At 40.8% G+C, this 16,997-nt stretch overlaps 1 protein-coding gene across 7 annotated transcripts in view; it reads right to left on the minus strand.

Annotated features, from left to right (window-relative positions):
- Positions 1-16,997, minus strand: part of RPS6KA5 (ribosomal protein S6 kinase A5) — a 669,794-nt gene that overhangs the window by 590,374 nt on the left and 62,423 nt on the right. For all 7 annotated transcript variants that reach the window (XR_007774432.1, XM_050953246.1, XM_050953247.1 and 4 more), the window contains 4 exons: positions 14,370-14,588; positions 7,202-7,317; positions 2,200-2,307; positions 873-956 (listed from right to left, as the gene is read on the minus strand). Coding sequence is in view for 6 of the 7 variants with exons in the window: in XM_050953246.1 (XP_050809203.1) it covers positions 873-956; positions 2,200-2,307; positions 7,202-7,317; positions 14,370-14,588 (527 nt within the window). In the remaining variant the exon portion in view is untranslated. The remainder of the gene's footprint in view (positions 1-872; positions 957-2,199; positions 2,308-7,201; positions 7,318-14,369; positions 14,589-16,997) is intronic.

The raw sequence follows: 16,997 nt of genomic DNA on the forward strand, positions 1-16,997 counted from the left end.
TCCTTAGCAATTTTGTGCTTGTTTCCATTTTGTACAATTCCTTTTTGAGTTTCACGTTATTAAAGAACTCCTGATACAATCATATTGGCCTCTCATTAGTCTTCCCATTTTTCTTCTGCCTCAGGATATAGTTTGCTGTTTTGCTTTTAAAATTGTCTCAGAGAAACTGCCAGCTCTCCTGTAGTACTTCCATTTGCCTTATACTCTCTTTTCAAAGGTATCATACATAACAGTTCTTTAAGTTTGTCAAAGTCTGCTTTTGTGAAGTCCATTGTCCTTATTCTGCTGCTCTCATTCCTTTTCCTTAGAATAATAAATTCTATCATTTTGTCATCTTCACTGAAGTTGCCTTTTGCTTTCAGATTCACAACAACTACTTCCTCTCTATTAATCAGAATCAAATCTAAAATATCTGCTCCTCTTGTTACCTCCTCCACCTTCTGAAATAAAAAGTTGCCCCAAATACATTCCAAGAACTTGTTGACAGTCTGTTTTCCTGAATTATTTTTTCCTGAATTATTTTTCCAACAAGTATCTGGGAAGTTAAAGTCCCCCATTACTACCATGGTTCGTGTTTTGGCTGCTTCTGTTATTTGTTCTAAAAATGTCGTCTCCTCCTCCTCATTTGGTGGCCTACAGTAGACATCCTACTGCCTCCCCACCTTTTCCTCCTTTTATCTTCACCCAGAAACTTTCAACATGTTTGATTCTCACTTCTTTCTGGGCCTTAGTTGAGAAAGCTTGAGCTGTGAAATGAGGTGAGGAATTTTTGGAGGGCAGGCAAATAATCACATAAAAAACTACATAGTAGGATTCATTTTAATCAGGAATGTAAATAGGCAGTGACAAAAGAAAGCTGAGATGAAACACACCTTGTCATGTCCGGTGTCTCCTCCTCTGACAATATCTGGAGCCATGTATTCTATAGTTCCACAAAAGGAATATGCTCTCTCATTCTAAAAAAGACACATATATTGGTATTAAATGATTACAGTGAATAAGGGCTATATATAACTAACAGCTGGTGACCCACAGCTATCATCCAAACAATTCAGAACTGCATAGACAAATAACCTTCCATCATACAGAGAATTAACCCAGAACCCTTGAGACTATTCACTACCTCCTAGGCAAGAACTACAATATTATGGATTTGTGGGGCAGATTTAACATAAGCACATGAAACAATCTTTGGTATTTAAAACAAAAATGTCATCTAGACTTAAAATCGAGTATAACCAATTAGATGCTACAGGACATTCTCCAATATACGATTTATATGATCTCTGCCAGGTGCATTACTAATGCTCTAAATAACATGATAAAATGTGTAGGTAAATACAATGATATATTTTTATAAAGGTCTTTGCAATTTGGCTAAACTTGATGTTATATCACACCCTCTGGCTCCCATATTCATGAAGCTATACTGACCTTTTTAAAAAAAATATCTCCTTCCATAATACACAGTGTGCAAAAAACAACCCCCTCTCTTCTTGGGAGCAAATTGTTTTCATTTTATACTACACACAAGGTATTTGTGTTGGGTATGTTCAATCTGAGCTGTTTTCTCAGGTCACTGTACCATTCTTTGTTAATAGCCACTTACTTTTGTGGGCAACAAGGTAATGCTGTGTCTTGATAATTATGAAAGCACATGTGATTAGGCCGAGCAACACTGTTCACCCCTTATCCTTCAAGGTTCTAGAATTTTTTGGAGAGATCATGATAGGTCCTTCAAAGAAGTGTGTTTAAATAAGCAGATATATCACAAGTCAGGTTTACATTTGTAGATTCAGATTTGGAGTTCAAGACAAGTGCTATACAAGGAAATCAAGAACAGATACAACTTTTAGGTAATGTTTTCACCTCTTAGCTCAGAGAGCCGAGAAAAAGGAAACTTCTGAAATAAATTTTAAAAAAACCTCTTGTTCAGTGCTTCCATGAGATGTAAATTAATCAGTATAATGCCAAATTATTAAACTATATTTTATTTAAAAATGTATATTCTGTCTTGCTTCTGATAAATTTCTGATTTTAATATAGTTAAATATAAGCCTAATTTTTTGGGAATGTTATTTGCTTAAGATTGTTTCCGCTGTTCCCCTTAATAAAGCAATAGGATAGAAAACAATTACTTTCTTCTAACCAAATTCTTTCTGGATTGTGTCCACAATCACTGAATATTCAAATACTCACTTCATCTGTAAGAAACTCCTTACTCAGACCAAAGTCTGTCAGCACAACGTGGCCATTAGAATCAAGTAGAATATTCTCAAGTTTTATATCTCGATATATAATCCCCAACTGCAAATAAACATAAAAACAGTAATATAACATTGATTTGGAAATACTAACAGATATGTTAAAAAAATGTTTCTAAACCTGAATCTAGCAAAAGTGATTAAAAATCCCAAAACTATGTTAAATTCTCTCAACTTTCACTAAATGTATCAGTAATTTAAGGGTAAAATATGTTACAAAAATGTTTTAATTATACCAAAAATAATCACCACAAACCCAGTAAAATTCAGAGTTATGGTCAAATTTAAAACGAATCCAAGTATGTTAAGGTATGGAAATACACAGTTATGGAACTCAAACCTAAGCTCCACCCTGTAGTGACATTATAACATACAAATATGATAAAACCATAATAGGGGTTGCAGTCCCAGATTATAATAAACTGATTTTTAAGAGAGATTTTATTTATTTGTTTTGTTCATGGTATCATTACAGGGCAGAGTAATGATTATTTGGATGCTTAACTGTGCATTACCATAGCTTAACACTTCTAGATTTCTTTTAAATTTAAAATTTAGCTCTGAATTTCCTTGATTTGTAATAGTTATTTTGGGGATCATTACAGCATTCTTTTTGTTTTTACCCTTAAAATTACTGCCATGCACTCTTTGCTTCAGTTTAAGTTTTTAGCCTGGGAATTTCCTTTTTTATTTTTGCAATTAAAATTTTAGTACATGGTCACTAACAAGAAAGGTAGAGAAAACATTACCATGCAATCTAATGATTTTGGCTTTTAGATTGACCAATATGCACTGGGTGCTTCATCCATTGAAGAGCAACACAAAGCATCCAGAGTGTATTGGCCAGCTCCCACGCCCCACCATCTCCTAACCTCCACATTCCCCTGCTTTTACTTACACACACCAGTTTCCTTTGTCTATCCTGTGCCACAAATTCCCTTCCATAGCACCCCAGCATTTCCCCCTTGTGAAAAGTTCACAAAAGTTCAGTGATCCAGTGCAAAGAAGAGATTTTTGAAAGTAAGCGTTTAGGATTAATAGTGCTATTTATTTTTTTCCTTCAGTGGAGGCTGAAAATTAATGTTCTTTTACAGAGAATTCCATGAAGACCTTCCATCTCAAAATGGCTGCCATCTCTTACTGTTCTCAATGGGTGTGAAGCTACAAGTTACCATTAGCAAAGATCCCTTGTTTCAAAATGGCCATTACTTCCGACTGTCCACAACGAGCATGAACCATTGCAGGGGCCTAAAACACTGGTGCACCTCAGTCTCTCCTAGCCTCTGCCTGTGGCACATAATAGTCTAGTCTTCTCTAGGTTGTAACACTGTGATCTAATTTCAGTTGTTGGGTGGTGATAGACTGTGATGTACAGGAGGGCAGACTAGATGATCTCGAGGTCCCTTCTGGCCTCAAGCTCTCTGACTCTAAACTCTACATGTCCAAAAAAGCTACAGTCTTAGCCTCTTCTCTACCACATAGCCAAGATAAGGAGCTGAAAGTGCAAACATTTTCATTATAGCCTCTCTGCTGGGAAGAGCAGGTGGGCTGTTTTACTGAAGACCATGAACATATATATTGTTCACTAATATCAAAATTTTCAAACTTAGCTGTCTAGAGCTAGGCTCTGTGACAGGGTCCTGTTAGTAGCTGTAAGCTAACTGGTCACTTAGAACACCCAGGTCACCAGGTGTAATTAAGAGTAGGAAGGACTTAGGTAGTTTGGGTGGGAAGAGAAGAAAATTCAACTTGCACCTGTAGGGAGCCTTATGAAGGTAATTAGCTCACCAGCTTAATAGCTCTCAGAAGAAAGCCAGCCATATAAAAGGCTAGGGCCAAAGAGCAGGAAAGGGGTTCTACATCACTGTGGCTATATGTTGTGATGTATTTGCAGCATAAACAGCAATAAAGACACCTGGCTGAGGTACTTGCTGGAATTAAGCATGATGCTTAGTTCACAAAGAGGGCTGATCAGCCATGGTTTCCAGGAGCTGAAGGGGAAGCTCATTCAGAGGCTCCTAAATTTATATTTAGAATCTAAATGAAAGTGGCCTGATTTTTAGAAGTGCTGAGTCCCCACAATGAATATTTTGTCTTGGTTTTCAATAAGGATGATCATATGAAACATGTGCATGAAGGTATTAAGGCTGATGGAAATTACCACATCTGAGATGGAAAAAAAAAAAAAAACCCTTGAAGAGCTTAATGCGCTCAAATAGAAGGGACTGGATAATTTCCATCCCAGAACACACAGAACTGGCACATGGGATTGCTAATCTAGTAGCAAAGATTTTTCATAAATCTATCTATTTGCGGGGAGTACCATATTGACTGAAGAATAGTTAATGTTATACTTATATTTCTTTTAAAAGTGATTTGGACAATTACAGACCTGTTAAATTAACCTTAGGAGTATGTCAGGCTTTAAAACAAATTGTAAAGAAAAGAATAATTAAATTAACAGAAATAAATGGTAAAGGGAATATAACACCTCATGGGTTTACCAAACATAGATCATGCCAAACTAACCCAATTTACTACTCTGAGAAAAATAACTGATTTTTTTAGATAATGGAAATGCAGTAGATCTAATACACCTGGACTTCAACACATCATTTAATGTGGTATCACATGGGAAATTATTAGCTAAATTAGGGAAAATGGGGATCAGTACAAGAATTGTAAGGTGGATAAGGAACTGGCTAAAGGGGAGAAAGCAACAGATTATCCTGAAAGATGAATTACCAGACTGAAAGGAGGTTACTTGTGGAATTCCTCAAATATCAGTCTTGAGACCAATCTTAGTCATGACTTTGGCACAAAAAGTAGAAGTGTGCTAATGAAATTTGCTGATGATACAAAGTTGGGAGGCATTGTCAATACAGAGGAGAACAGAAATATTATACACGGGGATCTGGATGTTCTTGAAGACTGGAGTGGCAGAAATGGGATAAAACTTAATAGTAGAAAGTGAAAAATTGTTGTGCTTAGGATCTAATAAGAATTTCTGCTGGCACCTCATCAGCTTGAAGTGACAAATGAGACCTAACTACGAGTGTCAGTCACAATATAACTATGAGCCACTTCATAGTTCAGCTGTGAAATGCAGCTGTGAAAAAGGCAAAGGCGATCTTAGTATGCTTCACGCAAGGCATTTCTAGTAGAGATAGAGAAGAATTAATGCCATCATACAAGGTACTGGTAAGACCTCATTTGGAATACTGTGTACAGTTCTGGTCACCCGTGTTCAAGAAAGATTAATTTAAACCAAAACAGGTGCAGAGAAGAGCTGCTAAGATGACCTAAGGAATGGAGGGCCTATCTTTTGATAGGTTTCAGAGTAGCAGCTGTGTTAGTCTGTATCCGCAAAAAGAACAGGAGTACTTGTGGCACCTTAAAAACGAACAAATTTGTTAGTCTCTAAGGTGCCACACGTACTCCTATCTTTTGATAGGAGATTGAAGAGTTTGGCTTGTTTAGTTTATCAAAAAGAAGGCTGAGAGGGGATATGACAGCTCTTTATAATACATTAGATGGTAAATACAAGGGAGGGTGAAAAACTATTTAAGCTCAAGGACAATGTTGGCACAAGAGCAAATGGATATAAACTGGTCATGAACAAATTCAGGATGGGAAATTAGAAGGCTTCCAACCATCAGAGGGGCGAGTTTCTGGAATAGCTTACCAATAGGAGTCATGGGGTGAACAACTTAAATTAACTTTAAGACAACTAAACAAATTTATGAGTGTGATTGTATGAGGGGGTAGCTTACGATGGGTAGGAGGCAGGGCTCAGCAGCCCTGGGTCTCACTTATGGTTTATGCCATATGTTCTTAAAAGCTTATGCTTCAGTGTTTCAGCCAGACACCTGGAGAGATCAGGAAGGGATTTCTCTCCCTCACAATGGTTTTTGGTGGTTGTTTTTTTTTTATCATCTCCTTCTTCTGAAATATCAGGATGGACACAGCTGAAGATGGAACATTAGATAGGGAGGTACAGGGCTCTGTGGTGACACCAAACATTCTCTCTCTCAGGTGTGTGGCTGGCTGGTTCTTGCTCTTATGTTCAGGGTCTCACTGATTGTCACATATAGGTTGAGGAAGGACTTTCCCCCCAGATCATATGGATAGTGATCTTGGTTTTTTTTTCTCCCCACCTTCCTCTTCAGGATGTGGGTGCAGGTTATTTGCCAGGATGATCTGGATATATCTTGCTTAACCATTTCTCTGACATTCCGGAGCCCTAAAGCACTGGTGCACCTTTCTCCATTTTATTCTCTGCCTGTGGCACATAACAGTCTAGTCTTCTGTGGGCTGTAATACTTTAGACTAATTTCAGTTGTTGGATTTAGTGTGCGGGTGCTGAGTAGTGTTGGTGTCCTGTGATATACACAAGGTCAGATTAAACAATCTGCCGGTCTCTTCTGGCCGTAAAGTCTATGACTCTCAAATCCCAGTAAATTCAATGGGATATCTTTGTAAATTATGCCTCTTTGGTGTCTAAATAGAAAATTAGGTGTCTAATTTTATGCCTCAGCTTTGAAAATGTTAACTGTAATTTTAATGAGGACACAGTTATAAAAACTGACTGCAGACATCTCTGTTCTTTATGCTGAAAGAAAATAAGAGTCACAATGACATTTCATGTGTGAAAAGAAGATACTTTTGGAAATGGAGATATTCAGAAAGTAACAACCAATTGGCAAAATAACAAATACTGACTCCAGAGGCGAAGTGTAGATTCTAGTCTTAATCTGTGCACAGATACTACAGATGAATACCTAATAAAGGGACATTTATAATTCATTAAATATTTAAAATTGGTGTATATAATCATAAGCTATATTTCTAAACAAAAAAATTAAGTCCTTTTTATTTTGTATATAATCATCAAGATATAACTCACAAGAAAATATTGATGGAATAAACTGTCTTACCTTGTGCAGGTGTTCAAGAGCCAGTACAATTTCTCCAATGTATATCTGCACCTCATTTTCCGTAAATCTCTCTCTTTGAGAAAGGTGAGTAAAAAGTTCTCCTCCATTTATATAATCTATAAATTAAAACAGAAAATCTAGTAATTTCACTTTCTTTTGAAAGTTTTTAAAAATTAATTTTGACATATTACCATTTCTTGAGAAAAAGTTCTGAACTAGATGCTTGTTGTATTTTAATAATATTTTACATATGTATACAGCTTTTTATACATATACACACACACACACACACACACACACACACACACACACACACACACACACACACAGAGCACATGAAATCCCTTGAGGAAGGAATATGAGAATCTTTATAAAATTTCAAATCCAAGGCCCAAAATTAAAGTTTCCCTTAGATAGACTTTTCACACAGCAGCTCAGTAACAGCAAAAACCCATTTATCTCAAAAGTATGAAAGGCAAATTGCAAAGAATTTTCTTTTTAAAGAGTCAGTCTTTCATTTATTTACCAAGATGCTTAGAAAAGGAATAAGACCTACAAACATTACATTTGTGCACACTTATAAAAGAGAGATGAACAGCAAGGAAGCAGAATCTTCAGTTAACTTTGTACAACATAAGCAATGCAAAATTATGTAGCACAAAGTGGGCTTAAAGAGTCTGGAAACAGCCAGTGAAGTATTCCCCCTATGCAGGAGAACTCTCTGCTGGCAGGAAGTATCAAAGGAACTGTTACCTCATGTGTCATCACCCCTCCCCTCCCTTTTGCACTGCCCAGGCATGGAAGATGATATTTTGGGCAGGAAGTGTTCCAAAACTAGGAAGGGAAGGGAAGGGAAAGGTGTAGTAGCAGAGTTCTCCACAGGTGTAAGGCTCCCTGAGGAACCATCACCTCCTCATGGGTTTAGGTGTGCTCTGAGAATGCTACTGGATCAAACACTACAGAACCCGAACTACCAAAAAAAGAAAATCTGCTGGTGGCATCTGACTGAGATGATGAAAATGAACATGAGTTGCTCTGCACGGCTTTGGATTGTTATTGAGCAGAACCCATCATCGGCATGGACACATGTCCTCTGGAATGGTGGTTGAAGCATGAAGGGATATATGAATCTTTAGTGCATCTGGTACGTAAATATCTTGCCACACCAGCTACAACAATGCCATGAGAACAACTAGTCTCACTTTCAGGTGTCATTGCGAACAAGAAGCAGGCAGCATTTATCTCCTGCAAATGTAAACAAACTTGTTTGTCTGAGCGACTGTCTGATCAAGAAATAGGACTGAGTGGACTTCTAGACTCTAAAGTTTTACAGTGTTATATTTTTGAATGCAGTTATTTTTTGTACATAATTGTACCTTTGTAAGTTCAACTTTCATGATAAAGAGATTACACTATACTTCTTGTATTAGGTGAATTGAAAATACTGTTTCTTTTGGTTTTTTACAGTGCAAATATTTGTAATAAAAATATAAAGTGAGCACTGTACACTTTGTATTCTGTATTCTAATTACTCAATATATTTGAAAATGTAGAAAACATCCAAAAATATTTAAATTAATGGTATTCTATTATTGTTTAACAATGTGATTAATCGCACAATTAATCGTGATTAATTTTTTTTAATTGAGCGATTAATCGCGATTTTTTTAATCGCTTGACAGACCTAGTGTAAAGCAAGCAAAAGATGTTGCTACTGCTCTAGCAGAATGAGAACTTACAACAGAATGCACACAAACTGTCATTAACTTGTAACTTTCAATGATACACTGTTTAACCTATCTGGAAATATGTGAGCAAACATACTATGACCATATGATTCTTAGCATAAGAAATCAACTTAAAACTACATTTTAGGAAATCATTTATTTAAATAATAGGTTAGTACTCTTTTTATGCATCTAAGAACTGTCCCTGCCGAGACATTCTGCAAGCACATTGCTCTCCCCTGCTAAAGGCAGGGCAGCTCAACAGACATGACGAATGCACGAGTCCCATAATGACTGCTTCAGCACAAAACTGCGAACAGTCAACACCCCTTTGCTTGTTGATATAACATATAGTGACTGTATTGTTCATTGCTTGAGGAAGGAAAGATCAAACGCATGACTCTTAACTTCAGTGCATTTAAAAGGAAGCTCTTTTCCTGAGAAGCCCAGTGGCCCTGAATTGTAAAATGACCCAAATGCACTCCTCATCCATTGTGTGGTGCATCTGAAGTTATCATCCTGAGTCTGGTGTGGCGAACCATATATGAAATTAACGCCAACATGTGACCCAACAGCTGGAGACACGTTCTGGCTGTTGTCACTGGAAATCTTGTGACTGTGTCAATGAGCCCTTTCAGGGTCTTGAACCTGTCCAGTGGGAGGGATGCTCTGGCCAACGTGGCATCCAGGACTGCACCGATAAACTCTATGCACTGTACCGGGACTAATGTGGACATGGTGTCATTCACCAACAGGCCCAGAGTGGCGCATGTGGACAGGAGCGCCACATGATGCCACACCTACAACCGGGAGCTGTCCTTGACCAGCCAGTCGTCCAGATAGAGGAAGATCTGGACCCCATGACACCTGAGATAGGTGCCACCACAGACATACACTTTGTAAATATCCTGGGAGCAGCGGACAGGCCAAATGGGAGGACCGTAAATTGGTAGTGTTCCTGTCCAACCGTGAAATGGAGGAAACGCCTGTGCCCCTCGAATATGTGGATGTGGAAGTACGTGTCCTGCAGATCAAGGGCGGTGTACCAGTCTCCATGATCCGGGGAGGGAATGATGGAGGTCAGGGAAACCATGCAGAACTTGAGCTTCACCATGTACTGGTTCAGGCCTTGCAGGTCCAGGATGGGCCTGAGCTCCCCTTTGGCCTTCGGGATAAGGAAATAGCAGGAGTGGTACCCCTTGCATTTGAACTCCACTGGCACCACTTCCACCACTCCTAGGCCCAGGAGCCACACCACCTTCTCCTCAGGTGAGAGGGGTGCCTCAGGAAGGACAGGGGCGGAGGGTGATTGGCAGGGTAGAGGTAAACTGGAGGGTGTAGCCCTGGGAGATGTTGCTGAGGACCCATCGTTCCGAGGTCAGCCGTGACCACTCCAGGAAAAAGCACACAACTGGTTGGAGAAGGTAAGCTTTATTGTGGGTGTATCCTTGATATGAACTGGTAGGTCACCCCCAGGCATCCTGTCAAAACTGTCATTTCCCTGACTGTTTGCCCTTGGAGGACCCAGGCTGGGGGGCAGACCGAGACTGCCTCTGCGGGCATTTCTTATAGTCCCACAACTTTTTATAAGGGGGCTCGTATTTAGAGTAGGTGGCCTGGGTGGGAGCCTGCTGCAGCTTAAACTTAGGTCTAGCCAGAGCCGGAACATAGAGACCAAGAGTCTTAAGCGTAGTGTGGGAGTCTTTCAGGCCATGCAGTTTTATGTCCATCTGTTCTGCAAACAGCTTTGCCGTCAAACGGGAGGTCCTGCAAGGAGTTCTGCGCCTCACTGAACAGCCCTGACAGCAGGAGCCACAATGCTCTTCTCATGGATACCGCGGAGGCCATGAACTGCGCAGTCGTGTCCACCACATTCAATGCTGTCTGCAGGGTTGCCTTGACAGCCACTGTACCCTCCTCCACCAAAGCTCTGAACTCCTTCCTGTCACGCTCCTGGAGGAAGTCCTCGAATTTGGACAGAGAGTCCCACAGATTGAACTCATACCGGCCCAGGAGAGCCTGATGGTTTGCCACTCGTAACTGGAAGCTCAAGGATGAATACATTTTTCTCCCAAATGAATTCAGCCTCCCTAAGTCTTTATTTTTCGGAGTAGGGGCTCGTTGGCCCTGCCGCTCCCTGTGGTTGACCGACTTGACCACCAGGGAGTTAGGGGCAGGGTGGGTGTACAGGTACTCATGTCCCTTGGCGGGCACAAAATACTTGCATTCCACTCTCTTTGAGATGGCGGGCAAGGAGACCGGGGTTTGCCATAAGGCATTTGAAATTTTTGCCACTCCTTCGTGGAGTGACAAGACCGCCCTGCCCGGTACCGAGGCAGACAGGATGTTAAAGAGGGAGTCTGAGGGCTCCTCCACCTCCTCTGCCTGAAGGTTGAGGTTTGATGCCACCCTTTTCAATAGTTCCTGGTGGGCATTAGAGTCCTCCTGCAGGACAGAGGGCCGTAATTGCCACATCAGGGGAGGTTGAGGAGACGGGGACAATACTTTGCAAGTCCACTGGCACCGGAGGATCCATCACTTGGTCATTCTCCAGGCATGGCCCCGAAGATGCACATCCCACTGACTCCTTCCTCGGAGGCTGAGAGAGGGAGGCCAACGGTTGTTCCAAGGCTCTGGCCACGGTGCCCACTGGTACCACTGTGCCAGCCACAGGGCCTGTGCCACCGCACCTGCTGCGGCACCGACAGAGCAGGCTGTTCGCCCTGACTGGCCTGTCCCATCGATTGACGACTATGAAGGGAGGCCAGGCTGACATACAATCTGCTGCTGTCCCTGGACCAGTAGAAGCGGCGGTGCTGGGAGCGGTGCCGACCACGAGACCGTGATCCCAATGTAGAGGAACGGTACCGCCAGTAGCAGCTGCTCCACGATCAGCTCTGGTGGGTGGATCCATGATGGCGGTGATCAACACCCAGGGCTGCAGGAGTGGTGCCGTGGCAGGGTCTTGGAGCGAGACGACAAACGGGAACGGCGTCAACATTCGTGTAGCAACTGGCTACAATAGCCCCTCAGAGACAAGGACCTTTGGCAGCATCTGCGTCAGTCTCTTCTGTGGCCACTCCTCGAGGCAGAGCAGTGCTTGGAGTCTCTGTCAGTCGGAACCCAGCCAGACAACCTGGCGGGGGGCCACAGTGACCCACGAAGACTACACGTGGGACGGTCACTGAGCAGCAAATGGCGTCAGGAACATTCCCTAGACCGTGACCAGTACCGAGTCGGGGGCAACTGTGGATCCCAACGGCAGCTTGCTTCTGGACCGTGGAGCCAACATTGGCAGTGCCCCTGGTACTGGCATGGACATAACGTCCTGGGCTGCTTGCAGGGCCTCTGGCATGGAGAGCATCTGGACATCTGGGGAAGCCTGCTCCGAATGGGCCGGGCTATTCCACTCAACCTGAGTCAGAGGCCTAGAGGCCAATGGGGACCAGAGACTGCACAACATGGGTCTAGTCTCTCCCCCAATCTTGCTTCAGTGCCGCAGCGGAGAAGGCCTCTTCTTAGCCTTCTTGGTGTGCACCGCGGATGGGGAGCAGTGCCGACTGGTAGATGGCACTGGAGGGTCGCAGTGCACAGACACCGTGGTACCCAGTGCTGACTCAGAGCAGTGTGCCGGAGCGAGGTCAACACTGACTCCATCAGGAAGGCCTCGAGACGAATGTCTCCTCTCTTGGTCTGACGCTTTAACAACTTTCAAATCTTGCAGCAATCGTTGAGATGGGTTTCACCCAAACAGCATAAACAATCCGTGTGCAGCTCACTCACTGGCATCGGCTGCCTACAAGTGTCACATGACTTAAAAACTGGGGCACAGGGCATACCTTGGCCCAGGCTCACTAAACTAAACTAATCAAACTACTTAACTACAGGTACTAGTACACTGAATGAACAAGAGTTCTGGAGGAGAGCTGCAGCAAAGCTGGTGCAGAGCAGTGCCGAAGCACCTACACTGGTGGCAAGAAGGAACTGAGGATGGGGGAGCGCGCAGCGCCCCTTATACCTCGCCATGGACGCGCCACTCTAGCGGTCACTAGGTGCGCTCCCCTACGGGTACTGCTAGGGGATAAACTTCCAGCAGCAGTGCACGTGGCAAGCACGCACACCTATTAGGAATACACATGAGCAATTCACTCAAAGAAGAATTATGGGTGCTTACGATTCACATACAAAGACAATTTATCTGGTCAATTTTCTTAAATCTAGAATGGTACAAAAACCTTCATCTTTTTTCTGTGCCAAGAAATACCCTGGATAAAATTTCCAACTCTACAGATGTTTGGGTACCTCCTCCAGAGCCCCTATCAGGAGCAGTTTCTGTGTTTCTGAAAGTATAACAGCCTTGTATGTCCCCTGAAAAAAGGAAGAACAGAGGGAACTGAAAGGAGGTAAGTTTTCAAAATGAATGGCATAGCCTTTTTTTTTTTTAAATAATTTCTATGGCCCACTTGTCCGACATAATAAGCCTGCAATTGTTCATAAAAGAAGGAACAGATCCTCACTTTTTCTCTCATGATTCTCAATCCTCACATCAGGTCTGAGATTTTGTGTTCAAAAGGAGGGAGCAGGCTGTTTTGTCTTAGGTCTGGATCTGAAAGACCTCTTTTTTTGTGCTGGCTCTGAAAAAGACAATTTTCTAATTCCAAATATGCAAAGACAGTACTCAAATATGATGTACTCTCTTTGCATGTTTGGGAGTGAGGATGTGAGGAACATTTCCAAAGTGAATATGTTCATTCATATGATTATACCATATTCACATAAATAAGAGTTCCTTCCCAAATATTCAGGGAAGCAAAAACAGTTTGCTTGAAATTTTTCAGAACAGCAAACAGATGAAATTCAATCATGGTCAAATCAAGAAGTGAAAATTCCCTAAACGTTCAAGAAAATGTATTTCCATTATTTGTCCATCTCCTCAGCTTTCTCATAGCCATACAGAATTATGACACAAGGGACTCACTGATAAAAACACACAAACAAAAACCATATATGAGCAGAGTACTGACACTGAAACACAACAAACAAGTGCTAGCTTCACAAAAGCTTTAGGTGCCTAACTGCCTTTTTAGGCACCTAAATCCCAGAATCAGGGCCCTGTGAGATTCACAAAACCCTATTTAGCTGTGGCCAAACCTTATAGGCACCTAAACTCATTTGGTGCCTGAATGTGGTAAACGTTCCCTCGGCACCCATGTTTCTGTCTGTGTGCATGCAGACTAAGTCCCACTGCAATGCACAAACCAGGGTAAGATAGGCATTCCTCTACTTAAGTCACTTTTGGGACCCAATCTGGTAAGTGTGTTCAGACGTCATATCAGGCCATACTAGTGAATTCAACAAAGGGGGTCGGGAGAATACAGAATATTAAATAATGGGAAACAAATAAAAATTAATAATCAACTTCAATCATGACAACCACTTACCTAAAATGAGATGAAGTCTTGTGTCTGTCTGGAAAGCATAGTGCAATGTGACCAAAAATGGTGATTGCCTAATATGTTCCAGTACTTGTCGTTCCGTCCTTGTGTGTTCTGCTGTCTTGGCTTTTTGAATTATTGTTGCTTTTTTCAATACTTTCATAGCATACAGCTTTCCATTATCATGGCCACTTATTTTCCTCACTAGAAATACTTTTCCATAAGCTTAAAAAGAAAAAAAAAGGAAGAAGGGAAATTGAGATGTACAATTAATCAAAGAGAAATAGCAAGAGATTAAACTGATCATATAGTCATATATGTTCTACAAAAATATGTTTTTAAAAAAGCACACAGTTTTCAGTGCTGTTTCTTGCAAAGCACTTTAACAGATTTCTTCATTTCTACATTAACTGTATAAATGCAAAAATGCTTTGAGCAAGATTCTGCCTTCTCTTACATAATTCCTTTTAAATCAATGGAATTATACCAGCAGAAAACAAGTATATCAGAGAGAATAGTCAAACCCCCTCTCTCCTGGTGGGGCTGGGTAACACAAACTAGGAAGGCTGCCCCACACGTCATATAACAACATTTGTTTTCATTGGCTACTAACTATACCAAACTTTAACCATTTGGGACGAAATTTTCCAAGTCAGGTGCCTGTCTCAGGCTAGATATTTCTGAACATTTCAGTCAAAATGTTTCAGTTTTTTCAGAGAATGCAGCTAGGGAATAAATACATTGTTCTTCCTACAGTAAAAGAGTCTGTCAGCCTTTTCTTGGAACAGTTATTTTTATGTAACTACTGAAAAACGTATTTGAAATGATGTTTTTGTGCAATTTTAGTTGAATTCCAATTTTCATCTAAATGGATTTTAATTTTGTTTTGCATTTGTGTTTTTTAGTTATTTTACTAAGGAAAAGTTGTTTCTCATTGCCAACCAACATTTGAATATGTTGATTTCCAACAGACTATATCCATTACACTAATTTTGGTACTTTTTGCTAACCAAGAGGATATGTTGTATCTATATACATTTAATGTATATAGCTCAACATATAGTTATACAGATTCTTAACTTTTACTCTTTTTCATTATGTTAGAAACCTGTGAATGACATGTATTAGATGACTAAGGGTTTTTTGCTTGTGATTTGTGTCAAGCTACATCTGGACAGAAACTAGAATTCATTAAAAATGCACAGAAACATTTTAAATGTTTTCATTAATTAAATAAAATTACTTGGAATGCGCTGGATACATAAGGGGAATAAAAATAAATTTATCAAAACATGTTTGGCATTTAAAACTGATTTATTAAACAAAGGAAGTGTGATCTATAGTTAGTGAACTGAATTGATTGCTTTGGGTCACCATGTCCTTCAAGATTTTAGAGCTACTAGATCTCATTCTCTCATGCTTCTTAAGAACATGAACATAAGAACGGCGGTACCTTGTCAGACCAAAGGTCAATCTAGCCTAGTATCTATCTACCGACAGTGGCCAATGCCAGGTGCCCCAGAGGGAGTGAAGCTAACAGGCAATGATCAAGTGATCTCTCTCCTGCCATCTATCTCCATCCTCTGACAAACAGAGGCTAAGGACACCATTCCTTAACCATCCTGGCTAACAGCCATTTACGGACTGAACCACCATGAATTTATCCAGTTCTCTTTTAAACACTGTTATAGTCCTAACCTTCACAACCTCCTCAGGTAAGGGGTTCCACAAGTTGACTGTGCACTGCGTGAAGAAGAACTTCTTTTTATTTGTTTTAAATCTGCTGCCTATTAATTTTATTTGGTGACCCCTAGTTCTCGTATTATGGGAATAAGTAAATAACTTTTCCTTATCCACTTTCTCTACATCACTCATGATTTTATATACCTCTATCATATCCCCCCTTAGTCTCCTCTTTCCCAAGCTGAAGAGTCCTAGCCTCTTTAATCTTTTGTCATATGGGACCCTCTCCAAACCCCTAATCATTTTAGTTGCCCTTTTCTGAACCTTTTCTAGTGCCAGTATATCTTTTTTGAGGTGAGGAGACCACATCTGTACACAGTATTCGAGATGTGGGTGTACCATGGATTTATAGAAGGGCAATAATATAATCTCAGTCTTATTCTCTATCCCCTTTTTAATGATTCCTAACATCCTGTTTGCTTTTTTGACCGCCTCTGCACACTGCGTGGACATCTTAAGAGAACTGTCCACGATGACGCCAAGATCTTTCTCCTTATTCGTTGTAGCTAAATTAGCCTCCATCATATTGTATGTATAGTTGGGGTTATTTCTTCCAATGTGCATTATTTTACATTTATCCACAGGAAATTTCATTTGCCATTTTGTTGCTCAATCACTTAAGTTTTGTGAGATCTTTTTGAAGTTCTTCACAGTCTGGCTTTGGTCTTAACTATCTTGAGCAGTTTAATATCGTCTGCAAACTTTGCCACCTCACTGTTTACCCCTTTCACCAGATCATTTATGAATAAATTGAATAGGATTGGTCCTAGGACTGACCTTTGGGGGACACCACTAGTTACCCCTCTCCATTCAGAGAATTTACCATTAATTCCTACCCTTTGTTCCCTGTCTTTTAACCAGTTCGCAATCCATGAAAGGACCTACACTTTT

The sequence above is a fragment of the Gopherus flavomarginatus genome, chromosome 5 (genome assembly GCF_025201925.1).
Source record: "Gopherus flavomarginatus isolate rGopFla2 chromosome 5, rGopFla2.mat.asm, whole genome shotgun sequence".
NCBI lineage: Eukaryota > Metazoa > Chordata > Testudines > Testudinidae > Gopherus > Gopherus flavomarginatus.